The sequence below is a fragment of the Elephantulus edwardii genome, unplaced genomic scaffold (genome assembly GCF_000299155.1).
Source record: "Elephantulus edwardii isolate Elephantulus edwardi_28Jun2011 unplaced genomic scaffold, EleEdw1.0 scaffold00028, whole genome shotgun sequence".
NCBI classification, from domain to species: domain Eukaryota; kingdom Metazoa; phylum Chordata; class Mammalia; order Macroscelidea; family Macroscelididae; genus Elephantulus; species Elephantulus edwardii.
Window position 1 is genome coordinate 19,119,037 of NW_006399778.1, and position 16,882 is coordinate 19,135,918.

At 44.7% G+C, this 16,882-nt stretch overlaps 1 protein-coding gene across 1 annotated transcript in view; it reads right to left on the minus strand.

Moving 5' to 3' along the window:
* FHAD1 (forkhead-associated (FHA) phosphopeptide binding domain 1) overlaps positions 1–16,882 on the minus strand; it is a 248,176-nt gene that overhangs the window by 52,306 nt on the left and 178,988 nt on the right. Inside the window, 3 exon segments of the mRNA XM_006883707.1 lie at positions 601–774; positions 6,211–6,318; positions 13,443–13,550. Coding sequence (XP_006883769.1) covers positions 601–774; positions 6,211–6,318; positions 13,443–13,550 — 390 coding nt within the window.

Here is a 16,882-nt window from a genome sequence, read left to right on the forward strand (position 1 = left end):
CTATGTGCACATCTGGCATCTTAATTCCCTTTACTGCCTCCCCCCACCAACCTGCAAGTAGAAGGCAGGAATGGCAAGATGAATGCACTGTCAAGTCCTGGTTGTGAAGGGCCTTGAAAGTCAAGCTGAAGTTTTAAAACACTATCGTAACATCTGGAGGGCTATGGACTTTCTGCCCATAGACCTATCTGGACTTAATGATGTCTGGATTTTGGCATTCCTCAGTCCTTCTGCCTGATCTTGTAAAGACCCTGCACTGCATCGAACCACCTGTACTTAGAGCACATTGGAGAGATCGTACATCGGCTTGTCTTTCATTTAGCAGGTAACCTGACTCCCCAGGGGACATCTGCCAATTCCTGGAGACAACTTTGGTTGTCCCAGCTGGAGGCTGTTGACAGTTATCCCGTGGAGGCTCAGGATGTTGTTAACTATCCTAGAACGCACAGGGCAGTCCCGCAACAAAAACTTTATCAGCCAGAATGGCGACAGTGCCAGGGTGAGGAACCCTGGTCCAGAGCAAACGTTCTCACAACCTCATCACCATCTGCATCAAGGAGAGCCCTTCCAGTCCTGACCGCGTCACCACTCATCACTTACCATCTTTGTCTTGGTAGTTTCCAGTTCTGCTAATGTCTCATTGACTCTGATCTGGAAGTTCTCCACTTTCAGACTTTCGGCAGCCTTTGCTTTCTGGGTCTCTTCCACCATGGCCAGGGCATCATTCAACTTACTGTTTAACGCTTCCTCTTTTTGTGTTTTTAATTCTAATTCCTAAACAGATAGTAAATGACAAATTAACAGAAATGCAGGAATAAACATTTTTTGCTCCTCACCCCATCCTGACAGAAGGTGAAATCTCTGCTCTTTATCATGCTGACCATGCTATTCAAGTGCAAAGCACATGCCTTTTCTGGAAGGTTCTAATGATCATAGAGGAATGCTTCTTTATATTCAGCTGAAATCTGCTTGTGATTTCTGGCCTCTGAGCTCAGTTCTGCCACCTCGCTGAGTAAGTTCTATTTCTTTTTTATGAGACAGTCCTTTAAATATTTGAGGAGGGCTGTCAAGTCTCTCACTAAATCTATTTTCCAGGATGAATGTGCAGGGTTCCTTCAGCCCTGCATCACAGAATTTGCCTTCAGAATACTCCTCTATCTTCCTCTGCAGTGTCGGCACCAGAATTACCTTTCTTTTCCAGCCCAATGGACTATGGACTCCAGCGACCTTACTTTTCACATATTTCACTCTACCTCCTGGGACTCATTCTTATAATCTTTGTCAAAATTCTATTCTCCTTGAGTCTCTCCTTAAATGAAGTGGTGGTTTGGCTTCATGCAGGCATCGATCCGGAGAGTTCATGAACATTACTTAACCAATAATAAATGTATTATTGACATAGGGAACTGGGCACCCTAAGACTGTGTTGTTGGTAGGGTAAATCAGTACAACCTTCATGGAAGATCACTGGGAAATGTGTATTATGACTCTAAGGGAGTTGGTGGGGTGGGTGGCTCAATGGTAAAATTCTTGCCTTCCAGGTGGGAGACTTAAGTTAGATTCCCAGCTATTGCATCTAATGCAGTCACCACTCACCTGTTAGTGGAGGCTAATGTGTTGTTATGATATTGAGCAGGTTCAGATGGGGTTTCTAGACTAAGGCAGAACAGGAAGAAGGGCCTGGCAACCTACTTTTGAGACTCAATCAATGAAAACTCTGTGAGTCACAATGGTTTAACCAGTTATGGAGATAGACAATGGTTTCAATGGAAACAACAGACAATGGGACTGGATATTGTTTCATTCAGTTATGCATGGGATGACCATGAGTTTGGGGCCAATTTAAAAGACCAACAACAACAACATCATGAATCTTGACTGTGTATCATAGGTGCCCTGTGACTCTGTAGTCATTCCTAAGAATTTATCCTGTGGCCCTAATTGTTCTTCCAAGTATTTTCTGTACTAGTGGAAAGTTAGGAATAATCCTAGGAAGCTCTGGTGACCTAATGGCAAGAAGCTGCGCTGCACTTCTAAAGGCACACAGTTCGTGGCCACCAGCTGCTCTGTGGGAGAAGGATGGGCAATCTCCCGCCATGTGATTAACCGCCTCTGAAAACCCACTGAAGAGTCAGCTATGGGTCGATTCTGACTCTATGGTACTAAATAACTCAACAATATATTCTGTCTTTAAAAAAATAGTACTAAATAATAAACAGGATGAGTGTAAAACAAGGAGGGAGGGTCTACTCACATGGAGCAAACACAGGCTGTTTAACTGGCAGGTTGTGGAAGAATGTTCTGTGGGGACATTTTTATGATAAACCAAGTTTAAAACACAGCTTCCCAAGCACTGTGTCCTCTCTAGGAAGCCCACATCACTGACTCTGTAGCAAATCAATATTTATCAACATCTCCTGAAGACCTCCAGAGGCATAGTCCACACTGCACTGTTCTGCTCCCAAGGGCTGCGTCTCTCTGGTGGTTCAAAGCCACCAGCTACCCCTTGTGAGAAAGATGACGGTCTTCTCCTGGAAACATTTACAGCCTCAGAAACCTGCTGGAGGCCCCACCCTGAGACAGAAGCTCCTCAGAGGCAGCGAGTGAGGGAGTGATGATGACAACTATGTCAAGGCAACGGGAAGGAATCACATCCAGACATCCCTCGAGGGAACTCCGTCAGAGGCATCACAGGCACTTTTCACCTTCTTCTGGATGGTCTTCTGTGTTTATCAAATTCTCTACAACAAACAGGTACTCCTTTGATCATTAAAAAAAAAAGGCCACTTTAAAAACAAATTAATTTTCATGAAGAAAAAAGAATATTATTCTCGTCCTATTTTTCCTGAGGCTCTCTACCTGGGCCTCCCTCACCCATTTTGTTCCTTCCCTGAGCCCATCTGAGTCCTTTTCATGGCCTTAACATCCCTGCCTGTGCAGAGACATTTTAATGAGGACCATGTGCAGAGCTGGCCTCAGGAGATGCTGATTAGTGACTGGAGCCACCTCCCAGAGCAACTTGTCACAAACACGTCACAGCAAGACGTCCCAACATCCTGGAGAATCCACAGTGGACGTAGCGTCCTTGATGGGCTGTGCAGCTGGTGGAGGACACAGCTGGCTGCCTGGCATCTTTGCTCCTTGCCAGCTCCTGACTTATCTACCCAAGATCAGGAGACTTGAGTTCACAGTTCTCATTAGTCTGAAATTCTTTTTCTTTGCCTTCTCTCTCCTCTTTCTCTTACACAAACCCTATTTTGGCCTGTGTAGATAAAAATCAACGTTTGAATTGTTCTTCCGTATGTAGAAGAAAAACAGCTTGCAAATAAGCAACTCTACGCCTGAGCCTGAGTCGTTCTTTGAGCTTGCATTCTTTTGATCTGGCTGGGTGTGTGGTGAAGGAGCCCTGGAGGTGTGGTTGGCTGCTAACCAAAAGGGTGACAGTTCAAACTCACTAGCCACTCTTAAAGAGAAACATGTAGCAGTCTGCTTCTATAAAAGATTACAGCCTTAAAAAAACCCCGTTGAGTAGTTCTACCAAAGTGACCCAACAGCAGTGGATTTTAGATTGGTTTGGCTGGTGAATGCAGAGTTTCTGGGCGGGATTCTCCTCCTCCTTGCCCGTTGTATGCTCCCAGGCTACTTTGAGAGTTGCTGTAAGAGCTCACCTTCTGCTTTCACTGTTGCTCCTCGGTAACTGAAGACACTGTTTGCTGCCTTACGGAGCACCCTATAAGACACCCTGGGAAAGATTATCTCTGGGTCTAGTTCCAGGATTGGTCCAATTAGCGCGTTTTTATCTAACGAGTTGCATAATCTATGGGGATCGCCTTTTCACTGTGACTCCTTGATTTCATGATCTGACTTTTTAAAAAGTCCTTTTATGGTTATGACAAGAGTCCAGAATGTAGGTAGCATAGTGGAGCGTACTCGGGGTGGGAGGGAGATTGTATACCAGTGAAAGGATTTTTCTTTTACTTTTCAAGAGAAGAGCGAACCGGGGGGGGGGGGGGGGGGGGGAGGAGTGGGCAGGGAGAAAAACGCAACAATGAATGAATGGTAATCCAAAATCTATGCAAACAGTCATTAAAATTAATAAAAAAAAGAAAAAAAGCCTAAAAACAAAAAACCCCTTTTATCTCATTCCTGATCCACTTTCTGTTTCAATTCAACTATTTCTCAAATTTTAGTTCCTCCTTTCTTCCTAACGCTTGATGCACTTCCTGGATGGCCCGTGGTCAGTCATCTGGGGAAACCAGGCTTTGTGTAATGTGTTTGCTCCCCTCTGGCCTCTAACACCGTGTCCTGCTCCGGAAGTTGGTCAGCGCTGAGCTGATGAGTCGTGCATCACGTCACTGAGGTTCTTCTCTGCCTTTTCTGGACATGTTGCAGTTTGGCAAGGCCCAGGGTTGCTACGTCACCCAGCTGCTGTTAACCAAGTCTATTCTTTCCAAAGCAGTGGGTTTCACACGGGGCTAGCATTGCTCTGACTGTTGTGTTTGTTCCCATCAGTTGGTTCAGATTCAGGCAATCAAATGAAATGCTGCCCAGCCACCGTTACAATATTAAAATGCTTGAGTCTGTTTGTTGTAGCCGCTGTGCAATTTTAGTATCATCCGGCCTAATGGCTTATCTTTAGCACAGTAGCAGATAACATTCTGTTGTGATCCACACTGGATTTTCACTGGCTAGTTTTTTGGAAGCAGATTGCCAGGTGTTTCTTCCTAGATTATCTTAGTTTGTCAGATTGCCATGTTGTGGTGACTTCGGTGTTGCTATGATGTTGGAAGCCACGACACCAGTATCTCAAATACCAGCAGGTCAGCCATGGTGGACGAATTTTAGCACAGTTTCCAGACAAAGGCAGTCATTCAGACTACTTTTTACTAATTCCTGAACACACTTAACAGTAAGTCACAATCTCTATGGGTGAACCCCAAAGAGTAGGCATTTTAAAGAAATTCTCTGGCTATTATAATGCATGCCAATATTTGAGAACCTTTCTCCAAAGAAAACGTTTCAGGACTGATGTGAATAGATTAAAAGACCTCCTTAGGTCCAGATGATCTTGAAAGAGGAACTCCTTACATAGATTGCTTTATGTATCACACTTCTAATGGAAAGGTCATTGGTTCAAATCCACCAGTGGCTCCATAGAAGAAAGAAGGGCAAGGCTCATCCTGGAAAGAATCATAGTCTCAGAAATTTATGTGTTGAACTTGATTGAAAGCAGTGGGTTTATGTGTGGGTTTTTTGGTCTTAAAAGCCTGTGAAATATTATTCATCTACACTGAAGTTCTACTCATTATTGCTGGTTATGAGTTTGTTACCCGCTTTGGCTTTGAGGTAGTGTGTACTCTGTGTGTATGCGTGTGCGTGCATGTGTGTGTGTATGTTCCTGTTGGCTCCCAGGAAGAAGAAACCAGGTTCTATTGTTTCTGAGACACAGGACGGGATTATATGCAACAACCACCTTTACTGCTACTTCATCTGACATTCTCAGTAACATGTTTTGTTGTTCTATGTCACTGAGTTGGAACCAACTCATAGCTGGGTCTCCAGTGGGCCTTTAGAGGCAGCCAACTACATGGCTGGAGACTGGTCACCTTTCTCCTGAGGAACAGCTAGTGGATTAGAATCATATGCCTTTGGGTTGGCAGCACAACTCCTAACCACTGGTTCATGGGAGCTCCCTCGTAACAGCAGTAAACAGTAATAAGCACATGATGATCATGAAAGGGACAGAATTGATGACAAGATCTGATGTGAAACGGACTCCAAAGTGCTCAGAAGTTCACGCACTCACACCTTAACAGCTCCTCTCTCCCTCCAGGCATGTGAGCCCGCAAAAAGCTGATGGGAGAACAGAGAGGTACGAAGAGCGAGGGCTCTGTAGTGACACAATCTTGGGTTCAAAAAATGCCTCTTCACTTTCTGGCTAGGAACTTGTAATAATAACAATACAAGTCACCAACATGCAGCACTCACTAAGTACCAGGTACTTCTCTACACGTTCTCTTGTGTACATTAGTAATCACGTTCTATAACACCTTGATGAGGCTGTATTATCTAAGACACAGAGACAGCAAGCAACTTGCCTAATACCCCACAGCAAAGAACAGCAGAAGCAGAATTTGAACCCAGGTTGCCTGATTCGAGAGCTTATCCACACTGGGCAACTCCCCATCTTTCCCTCTTTGAAAAGCATACCTCATTCTGCTTGGTTAAGCTGTTTTCCAGTTCTTGCACCTTTTTCTTTTCTTTCTCTAGGGCCTCCTTTGCTTTGTTTTTCTCGTAGGCCATGTTGATCTCTGTAATCTGAAATCCAACAACAAGTGATTTGAGGAGGTGGGCACAAAAAGGGAAAGGAAGCCAGGATTCATAAACTTGGAAACCAGTGAGTCAGGGTTAGGAGGTAAGAGCTTAAGGAACAAGACACCCTTTGGAGAGAGCGGTGAGTGTCTCATGCCCACCATGGGGGAGAACTTGGAAGTCAAGGCTTGGTTAGTCACGTGCATACAGGACAGAATTATTTACTCATCATTCTGGAATTCTGGGCTAATGTTCAAGACGTTACTTGCTGGTGACCACTGAGGTCAAGTGACTCTCACTGACCTGACACCTATGTAGTCTTTGTGGAGAAACATTTGGCCCCTTGGATGATGGAACAGGGGAGCCGAAGCCCAGGAGATACGTCCTGTCCCAGCAGGCCTGGTACCTGTGACCATAAAGGACAGAGATCTCCCCAGGCTATAAAAAGCTTGGACTTCCAAAACTTATACCCAAGATAGTTCGGAGCCGGAAAAGCGTATCTTGTAGACCTGGGGACAGGGAGAAGGCTTGAGGTCCTGACCTAACTCCTAAAGCCTGTGGCAGTAAGTGGTCATGATGGAGTTGAAAACAAACAGCACAAAGAGCCAACCAAATTTGCAACTGTTGAAACTCTTGCAGTTATACCTCCACATTCAATATGTAAAGTGAAAGTTCACTAGAAAAAGATTTACATAATAGGTGTATTAGTGGTTATAACTATACAACACGATTAATATAATTTGTGTCTGAATTATACATGTTAAAAGTGTTAAACTGGGCTCTCTCTCTCGGTATGTGTGTACGTATAATATACATGTGTATATATATGTGGGAGTCTATATATACATGTATGTGTACACACACACACACACACACACAGAGGATATATGTATATATACATCATGCTTGAAAGGTGGAGGGTTGGTCCAGGACAGGAAACCTTGGAGACAGATTGACACAAGAGCTGTGGCAGTGGGGGCAGGTGTGTCAGAGACAGTGCAATGGCTCATGACAGGGCAGGGTTCAGAGCTATGGTGTATAGGTTTGGTATGAGTTATACTTGACTTGATGGCACATAACAACATCAACATGCACACAACCACAGGGAGCTCTGGTGTCACAGTGTGCAGGAAGTTATGCTGCTAACCCAAAGACCGTGCTGCTCTAACAGTTTGAGTCTAACAGCAGCATTGTGGGATGAAGATGGGCAATCTCTTCCCTTGCAATTTACAGCCTTGGAAACCCAATGAGCAGTCAGCCATGAGTTGGTCCTGACTTGATGGCAATAAGAGAGCTATATGTGCATATGTATGTGAATATATATATATATATATATATATATATAGTCAGTTGATTTAATTCGACCTCCTTTTTAAAAACACTTTGGTCAGCAGTATGGGGCTGGAATCCAGTTTGGAAGTCGTCTGCTGCAGCTGATTCTACAGAGATTTGTTTGCTGGTTCTGGTGAGGATTAGGATGGAATGTTGACTCGTTAATGGGTGTAAGTTGATTTGATTGGCCTCCTATTTAAAAACACATTTGGGCCTGGGGCCCTCAGGCCTGCTTTTGTTTTTGATCAAACTTTCTTCTAAGTGGTATAGCACTGGTCTGTCCATTTGCTGTACAGAGGTAACTTGTGGTTGCTGTGATTCTGAACACTGTGACATTGATGTGTCAAATGGTATAATGGTTCCCCAGGGTGGCCAGTGTTTGGTGGTGCTCCCCGATTGGGACAGGCTTGGAAGCAGGAGTGGTATCCACTTCTGGAATAGCTTGTCTCTAGAAACGCTTATGAACATGAAGAAAGGATGAAAATTACACAAGTGTTCAGGTCTTTCATTCATAGGGTCGCTATGAGTTGTCTGTGACTTGATGGCACTTAACAACAACAACAACAACAACAACAACAACAACAACAACCCAAAGGTACGAGGTTTGAATCCACCAACCAAGTGTTCTGCAGAACAAAAATGGGCAATCTCTTCCTGTGTAATTAACTGTCTCTGAAAATGCTGGAGGATCAGCTCCAACTCAATGATATTCAACAGCCATAATATCTATATATACATACATATACATATATACAGGGCGCTCTAGTGGTAAGAAGCTACACTGCAATCTCAAAGGTACACAGTTCGAATCCACTAGCTGCTCCCTGGGAAAAGGATGGTCAATCTCCTCTCATGTAATTGCTGCCTCTGAAAACCTGCTAGAGGGTCATTATGGGTTCTGACTCGAAGGCACACAACAACAACAACAACATGTATATATAACAACATACATATGGGAGGAGGATATACATATACATAGAAGGAGGATAGGAAATCTTGAGATTCACTGCCTCTGAAAACCCATTGGAGGGTCAGCAAAGAGTCAGTTCCAACTCTATGTCACACGACAACAACAACAACATGCTTTTTCACAGGCATACATATGTATATAAGGGAACTCTGGTGGTCTGAAAACCCAATGGAGGATCAGCCATGAGTTGGTTCCCACTCTACGGCCCATAACAACATGCTTTTTTCATAGAATTAAATACCCAAGCCTTTGGGTTGGCAGGCCACTGGAGATCCACATACACACAGTTACACACACACACACACACACACACACACACCCTCTATGGTCATTTTAGGGAAGTTGGGATTATATCAATCTCTATTTTTCTCTTTTCACTGGCCTGTAACTTCTCAATTTTTCTTAGTGATCTCTCCTTGCTGCCAAAAATAAAAAAAAATAAAACAAAAAATGTTAACTTGTCTTTTCCCCCTGCAAAGACCCACTAAGCTTCTTGGAAGGCCAGTGCTGATGTTTTAATGAAGGAGCTGGGGAAAGGTTTGGAATGTATGTGGCCCTGGAGAAAAAATTATGTTTCCATTAGCAGGACAGTTTAGTGTCACATTCTTGCCCTCTGCCCCCTACACCCTGGTTTCCACACTGGGGGTCTCCTCAACCCACCCTGACTCTGTCACCTGGGTTCTGCCCCCACCTGGCAGGGCATACTCCACTGCTAAGTCTGTTTGAGACTGCCTAGCCTCCACCCTGCCATCTGGGTCTCATCTGCCATCAGAGGACACCCCAACCCCTCTTCTCAGGCTCCTTCTCATAGACTGCATGCAGCAGGGAGAGGGCCTGCCCTTTTCAGTCATGCTGCTTGGTATTTTAGAAAAGAGTAATGATGAGAAAACTACTTTTAAAAACATTTCTAGGTGAGCACCATGTGCTATGCACTGAGCCATGAACACCTCACCTCTAATCAAGCCCTGAGAAAGGATCTGTACAATTATGCCCATTTTACAGATGAGGAAACAGAGGCCATAACTGAAGCAATGAAAAGGTAAATAACATCTCAAAGTCACACCGCTAACAAAAGCTTATCCAAGCCAGTGTCCCTGCACTGACCATTCCAGACTCAGGCCTGAATCCAGACTTACCTGCTTTAACCGCACCTTACCTGGAGGCAGGCGGAGCACAGGGTCTGCCACCTTACCTGTTGGGAATCTGATTAGTAAGACCCCACCCCAGCTTATGTGCATATGAGGGCTGTTCTGAGGAGCACGTGCTTGGGTCCCCTGCCTTAACCAGTACCACCTGTTCTGGGCCACACGCTGAGCAGGTGCTTCAAATGCATGACCATGGTGACATGTGATATCTAACCTCTAAGGGGGGATCCTGCTACTATACCCAATTTGTAGATAGGGACCAGAGAAGGCAAGAGATTTGCCCAGGGTAACAGCATATTAGTGCTGAGCTGGGATCAGAACCCAGAATTGACACTTTTAGCCTATTGTGCTCTCCTTCCTAACCTCGCCTGCTCTATCTGCCTCCTGCTGTTCCTCTATCCCCCATTTAGCAGCCAGCTCATTCCTGCTTTAATCCCACCCTCTCATCTATTTCTCTGGTTATCTTTTTATCTTTCTTATAGTCTTGGTAGCTTTCTAAAGCAACTCTCTCTCTCTTACACACACACACACACACACACACACACAGAGATGTGCTTGTCTGTCTCAAGGCTATAATGGGAGCTGAGTGCAGGGACATGGACATGACCTGACTTGTCCACTGTGATGTCCCTGGAACCCAGAGCAGAGCCACATGTGGGCACTCAATGAATCTTTGTTGGATGAATGAATAAACAGAATGAAATAATTCATTAGACCATCAGGTCTGTGTCTGGACTTCCCATGAGGGCCCATGTGTGTCTGAGCTGCCTGGGACCCGGCTGCCTGGTGCATGGAGGGGGGTCATTGCAGGTCACGGGCGCATGTACCCCTGGCCTCCAGATTTCTTTGGCTCTTTGATTCCCAAGCATGACCTGCGCTTTCAGACAAACCTTGAGTGATGCTTCTCAGCTTGGCCTGGGCCTGCCTTTCAGGGCTGCTCCTGGCAGGTATGGCTGGTGGGCCCCATCTTCAGACCAGCCAGGAGCAAAAATATGGATGTGATGCCTGGGCCTCGGTTCAAGGGCCCCTTTCCAATTCCATCCACTTCTTGAAACTGCTTTTCACATTCATCCCAGAAAGCACTTATTTCTTGTTTTACCTCATGTGACTATAATACAATCTCATAGTATGACCATTTGACCCAGCAATTCCACTACTGGGAATATACCCTGAAGAGACCATAGCTGACATCCAAGCAGATATATGCACACCCATGTTTATTGCAGCTTTGTTCACAATAGCAAGGAGTTGGAAACAACCTAAGTGCCCATCAACAAACGAATGGCTAGAGAAGCTGTGGTATATTCGCACAATGGAATACTATGCTGCATTAAAAAACAAGGAACTCATGCAATATTATTCAAAATGGTTGACTCTGGAGAACATTATGCTGAGTGAAATATCCCAGTCACAAAAGGACAAATATTACATGATGCCACTGTTGTAGAATGGGACTGTCCTTGGGGTTGGGGAGAGACTGAGTAAGATGGGTTCAATAATGTATACTGCACTGAAACAGAGGAGGGAGAAAACTGTCTAAAAGAGATATATAACTAGGTATTTCTGTCATCACAGGAGACTAGAGCGAGGGCTACATGGTGGAGGGGACCTGGGGGAGGGTTTGTAAAACAATGAAAGAATCTTTTCTTTTACTTTTCCATAATTTTTGGACTCATGTACTTATAATTTGTTAGTCAAATTTGTGTCTTCTAGGTTGCAACACCCCCATGATACATCTTCAAGGATATGAACATGTACGGCCAAGCACAATCAATAAGAGTGCATCTAAATTCCAAAATCAATCTCCATAATAGTCTATGTGTTTCCTACTGCCAAAGGGGCCCTTTAGAGTAGTGAGAGAAGATCTTCACCCTGAAACCCACAGTGTCCCTTTTCAGCAGGAAGTAGCTAAGAGAATACGCCATCCCCTTTTCCTTATGACTCAGGGTGAAGTCTCTCTCAGGGAGGAGTGATAGGGAATGGCAAAGGACACACTGACAAAGAAGATTAATCAGAACTGGCTTTGACAAGCACTGTGGCATTTGGACAAGAACAAACTGGGAGGAGGGTAGAGAGAATAGTGCAACAATGAATGAATGGAAACCCAAAATCTCTGTAAATGTTTATGAAAATTAATAAAATATAGAAAAAAAAACAAAAAAAGAAAAAAATCTCATAGTATGAACTTATTCCCTTTTATTTCACAACATCTGCAACTTTTATCCATCTGCCAGTCCAAGGTTGGCATATCTGGGAGAGCAGGAAGCCAGTTCTGCCATGGTTAGGCTAAGCCACAAAAGGAAAACCTTTTGATGATGCAAAGGACTGGCTGAAGGACCGACCTGGGACTGCCACCAGGGCTTCTGCTTGGACGCAGCTGGGCCTCGGCATCGCTAAATTCACCACAGCAGGAGCACCTAGAAGGTCAGTATGTGCAAGGCACTGTTCTAACCAAGTGTTCTTCTCTCTCTGTGGACTTTATATATAGACCCACAGACCACACCTGCAGAAGCAGCAGTCAAGACATCAAACAAGAGATCAAATTGGGCAGACCTGCTGCAAAGGTCCTCTTTAAAATGTTAGAGAATAAAGACGTCATTTGAGGACTAAGGTGCACCTGATACGAGTCATGTTTTTTTTTTAATAGCTTCATATGCATGTGCAAGACAGACAGTGAATAATGAATAGTGAAGAAAGAGTGATGCCTTTGAGTTATTAGGGTGTTGGTGAAGTATCATTGCATTGTGGGATGCCAGAAGAATGTACAAATTTGTTTTGGAAGAAGTGAGGAGGGTGAGATTTCATCTCCTATATTTTAGGCATGTTATCAGAAGGGAGAAGGACTTGATGCTTGATATACTGGAGGGTTGGTGAAAAAGTGGAAGACCCTCAAGGAGATGGACTGACACAGTGCCTGCAAGGATTAGGAGGATGGCGCAGGGTCAGGAAGCATTTTTTCTTTGAACAGATAGTTACCAAAAGTCAGAACTGACTCGACAGCACCTGACAACAACAACATCAATCCTACGAAGTAGGGATTGCTAGCATTTTCATATTACAGATGAGATCCGGGGTTAGAAGATGGTCTGCACAATTACTTGCTATGCATCAGAGAGCTGGACAATGAATAAGCGTGACAGAAAAAGAATTGATGCCTTTGAGTTGTGGTGCTGAAGAGTGCTGAACATACCACAGACCACCAGAGAACAAACAGGTCTATCCTGGAGAGGGCAAAACCAAGTTTCTCCTTGGAGGCAAGGATTTTGAAGCTTCATCTCACATCTGGGCACGATGTCAGGAGGGACCGGTCCTTGGAGAAGGATATCATGCTTGGAAAGGTGTAGGGACAATGTAGGAAGAGGAAGACCCCAGATGAGATGAGATGGATTGACACAGTGACTGGGGCAGTAGGGGCAGTTGGAGACAGTGTGATTGGCTCAGGAAGGCACAGCGGTCTGAGCTACTGTGCATAGGGTTGCTATGAGTCGCAGGTGACTCAATGACACATAACAACAGCAACATAGTCATAGATCTAGTAAGTGGCAGATACTGACAGCCTCAAAGAGAGGCTTTGGCTCTGGTCTGTACATGCCTCTCTGCTGTACTCTGCATCAGGTTGTGGAAACACGGCCTCATATCCAGCCCTGGCTGCACCACCCCCTTGGTGTCTCTGCTCCTCATACCTCCTTCTGCTGGGTTAAGTGGTTCTCCAGATCATGGGCTCTTCTCCTTTCTGCCTCTATGGCTTCTTTGGTTTTCCTTTTCTCATAGGCCATGTTTTTCTCCAAAATCTGAAAGTTAAGAACCAATTATTTTGGTGCTTGCACATTTAGAGAGGAAATCGTGCATAAAGATGATGGTAATAGTAACAGCTCTAATGATGGGAGCTGGTGTGACACGCCAGGACTCATGACTGGCACTTTACAAACAGCATGCGGCTGGCTCGCAGCGGCCCTATCAGCAGATGCTGTGAGGGAAGACATTTAATAGGTGAGGAACAGTCAGCCTTTTTACAACTTACCTTTGCCACAAAACACGTGGTACTTCAGCTATATTAGGGAGCCCCCGGGCAGCGCAAACGACTAGTGCTCTCAGACGTTAAATCAAAGTGTGATGAGTTGACTCCACCCAGAGATGTGTGTGGGCAGAAAGCCCTGGTGATCTGCTTCTGAAAAATTAGCTCTTAAATAAGCCTGTGGAGTGGTAGCTCTGCTCTGAACCACACAGGGTGACAGAACAAAAGTTGGCGAGTGGCCCGATGTCCTGTTGTGTTAGTGGTGAGGCCAGGACTTGACCCTTGCACAGAGGAAAGTCCATTGTCTGCCCAGGGAGAACTCAGCAAGGACTCAGAGGGCAGAGGGAGCCAAGCCTGTCCTATTATTCACTGTGCCGGGCAGCCTCTCTGATAAAAAGGAGCATCTCATTAATAATGGAATTTCCCATTATTGACATAAATCTCTTCAAATGAATCACACTTTAAAAGAGGGCAGTGCACTGAATTAATAAGCCAATTTCTAGGAGAGGCAAACCTTCAACAGTGATGATCTGGTACAGTTACGGGAAGAAACGTAGTTAGTATTTGGTGCCCATAGTCAAGGGATTCTATCTGGAAATCAACTGCTGATAAGCTATTCAGCGAAGTGGCTTTATGCCAATGACCAAAGGGTGTAAACCGTGAGCCAGGCCCTTATCCCAGGCACTGCAAGAAAGCAATGAGTTGTGCTGTGAACACTGGGTTACCTGCCATATATTTTAGAAGTGGGGCATGGTTTCCATGAAAACTAGTGGTTAAGGTCTCAGATTAGCCTACAAAAAGTACAAAACATTAATAAACCAAACCAAATCGAAAACAAATAATGAGCCCTCATCACCACAGAGGCTAGACCTGTGTCAGTAAGGTTTGCAATGGTGACAGGTCACCTGACCTCTCTTCTGAGGTTCCTGTGGGTAGATTTGAACCTCTAACCTTTCCATTAGCAGCTGAGCACCTTAACCATTTGCACCACCAGTGGCTCTGTAATATGGCTGAAAGAATAGTTTGCAATAAAAGTAGGTAAAAGAAGACCCCCAAAAGCAACCCCCACAGGACCCTGCTGTTCTTATGCTAGTCCCAAACAACACAGAGACATCTCGGCTGGAGGGAGTTTGAATATTAATTTTTAACATTTGAGGCAGGTTTCAGGTAAGATGTTTTCCTGTAAGTGGTGAAGGAGACACCCAGGCCCTGTCCTGGACTTGGATTCGGTTCCCTGGTATCTGATGTCCCCGCCATCTTCATGTACCTCTCAGGTCCTATCATCCTCAGTGACTTTTCTCCACAGCCCTGGGCAGGTGATGGGGGCTTCAGAATTCCCTCAAAACCGTACTTATTACCTACTGAGTGGGATATGCTTAGATCTGTCCGAAATAAGCTGGAAGGTCTACTGAAAGGAAGAGCAAATAACCGAGGTTGAGCAAAGTCTGTGTCTGGGATGACCATCTCTGAGTCCCCAAAGGGTAATGATGTGAGGAAGGTCTGTGCAGGGACAAACGGGCTGACATTTTAACAGACCTGGGGTGGCCAGGCTGAGCCCCACCCAGCTGTCCTTAAATATCTCTGCTGAAATCCCTCATGGCCTAAGAATGTCTAAATTCAATGGTTTTATACCCCAGTTCTGGGCACCATCTGGCTTCAGTGACTCCTGGAAGACCCTCCTCTCACCTCCATCCTTGGCAAGGTCACTCAGGGCAAACTTCAGTGACAATGTTTACAGAGTGCTGTAGAGGGCAGATCTATGACATTTCCTGAGGACCTGGAGACTCAAAGTAAGAGCCCACATGTAAACATTTTCAGACTCTTGATCAGATCAGTGATTGATGAGCAAAGATTTTACTCCGAGTGAGGATGGAACAGGCTTGACAGAAAACAAACAGATGTAGAAGCAACAATGAGAATAATGTCAAGGTCCACTGCGACTCATAGCTACCCAATGTACAACAGACACCTGGAACCTTTCCTGATCCTGTACCGCCCTCGCAACCTCTGCAGCTGAAGACCACTGGTGCCGTCACCATCCACCTTTCCAAGCAGGATGTCCTTTCCTAGTTTATCTCTTGGCAACATGCCCAAAGTATGTGAGGTGATGTCTTATTATCTTTGCTTTTAAGGAGCACCTGGGTTGTACTAAGACATATTTGTTCTTCTGGCAGTCTCAAGGACAGTCAATACTCCTCGCCAACATCACGAGTTAAAGATATCAAGTCTTCTTCGGTCTTCCTTACTATTGTATTTTCTGATGCATGTGAATCAAGTGAAAATAATAACAGCTCTCATTTATTGTGAATGTAAACATACCAAGTTGGTGCAGGACCAGGCAACAGCTTGTTCCTCTATACGTAAGCTCACCACGTGTCTGCGTCAACTCCAGGCAACTAATCACCACAGATTAAGCAGTAATTCTGGGCCAGACACTTTTGTACACATCATCTCTCATCACCACAGCCACCCTCTTATCCAGGCAGGTATTGACAGACTTGCTGCAGCCTGTAAGGGGCCCAGACAAGATCTGCACCTGTGTTTCATTTGGCTGCAAAGTCTGTGTTTGTGGTGTTGTTTTTTTTTTAATTCCTTTGTGTTGCAACAGGATTGATGAATTAATGACATCATCTGTGTAAACCACTTGGGAATCTGCAGGTGACCTAACTAACCACAGTCAACAATACAATGGGAAGTTCCTAAAACTCATCTATTAGTGGACACTTCAATAGAAGCACACCATTTTTTATTTGACATGGGAGGAGAGGATTCTGTTCTAGGCTCCCCAGGGCTGGACCTACAGTCAACATTGATAGTAGCATCAGTCAAAAAAATCAAAACACATGCTTCATTGAGGACATCTTCTCAAGGACCTCTCCAAAGTTTCAGAGAGCAAGGATGTCAGTTTAAGGACTAAGGTGCACCTGACCCAAGTCATAGTCTTTTCAATTGCTGCCTATGTATCTGAAAGTTGGAAAATGAATAAGGAAGACCAAAGAACATAAATGATGGTTTGGAATTGTGGTGTTGGCAAAGAATATTGAATATGCCATGGACTAACTTCTTCTCACTTACTTTGGGCATATACTGCAGAGGAACTGGTCTTTG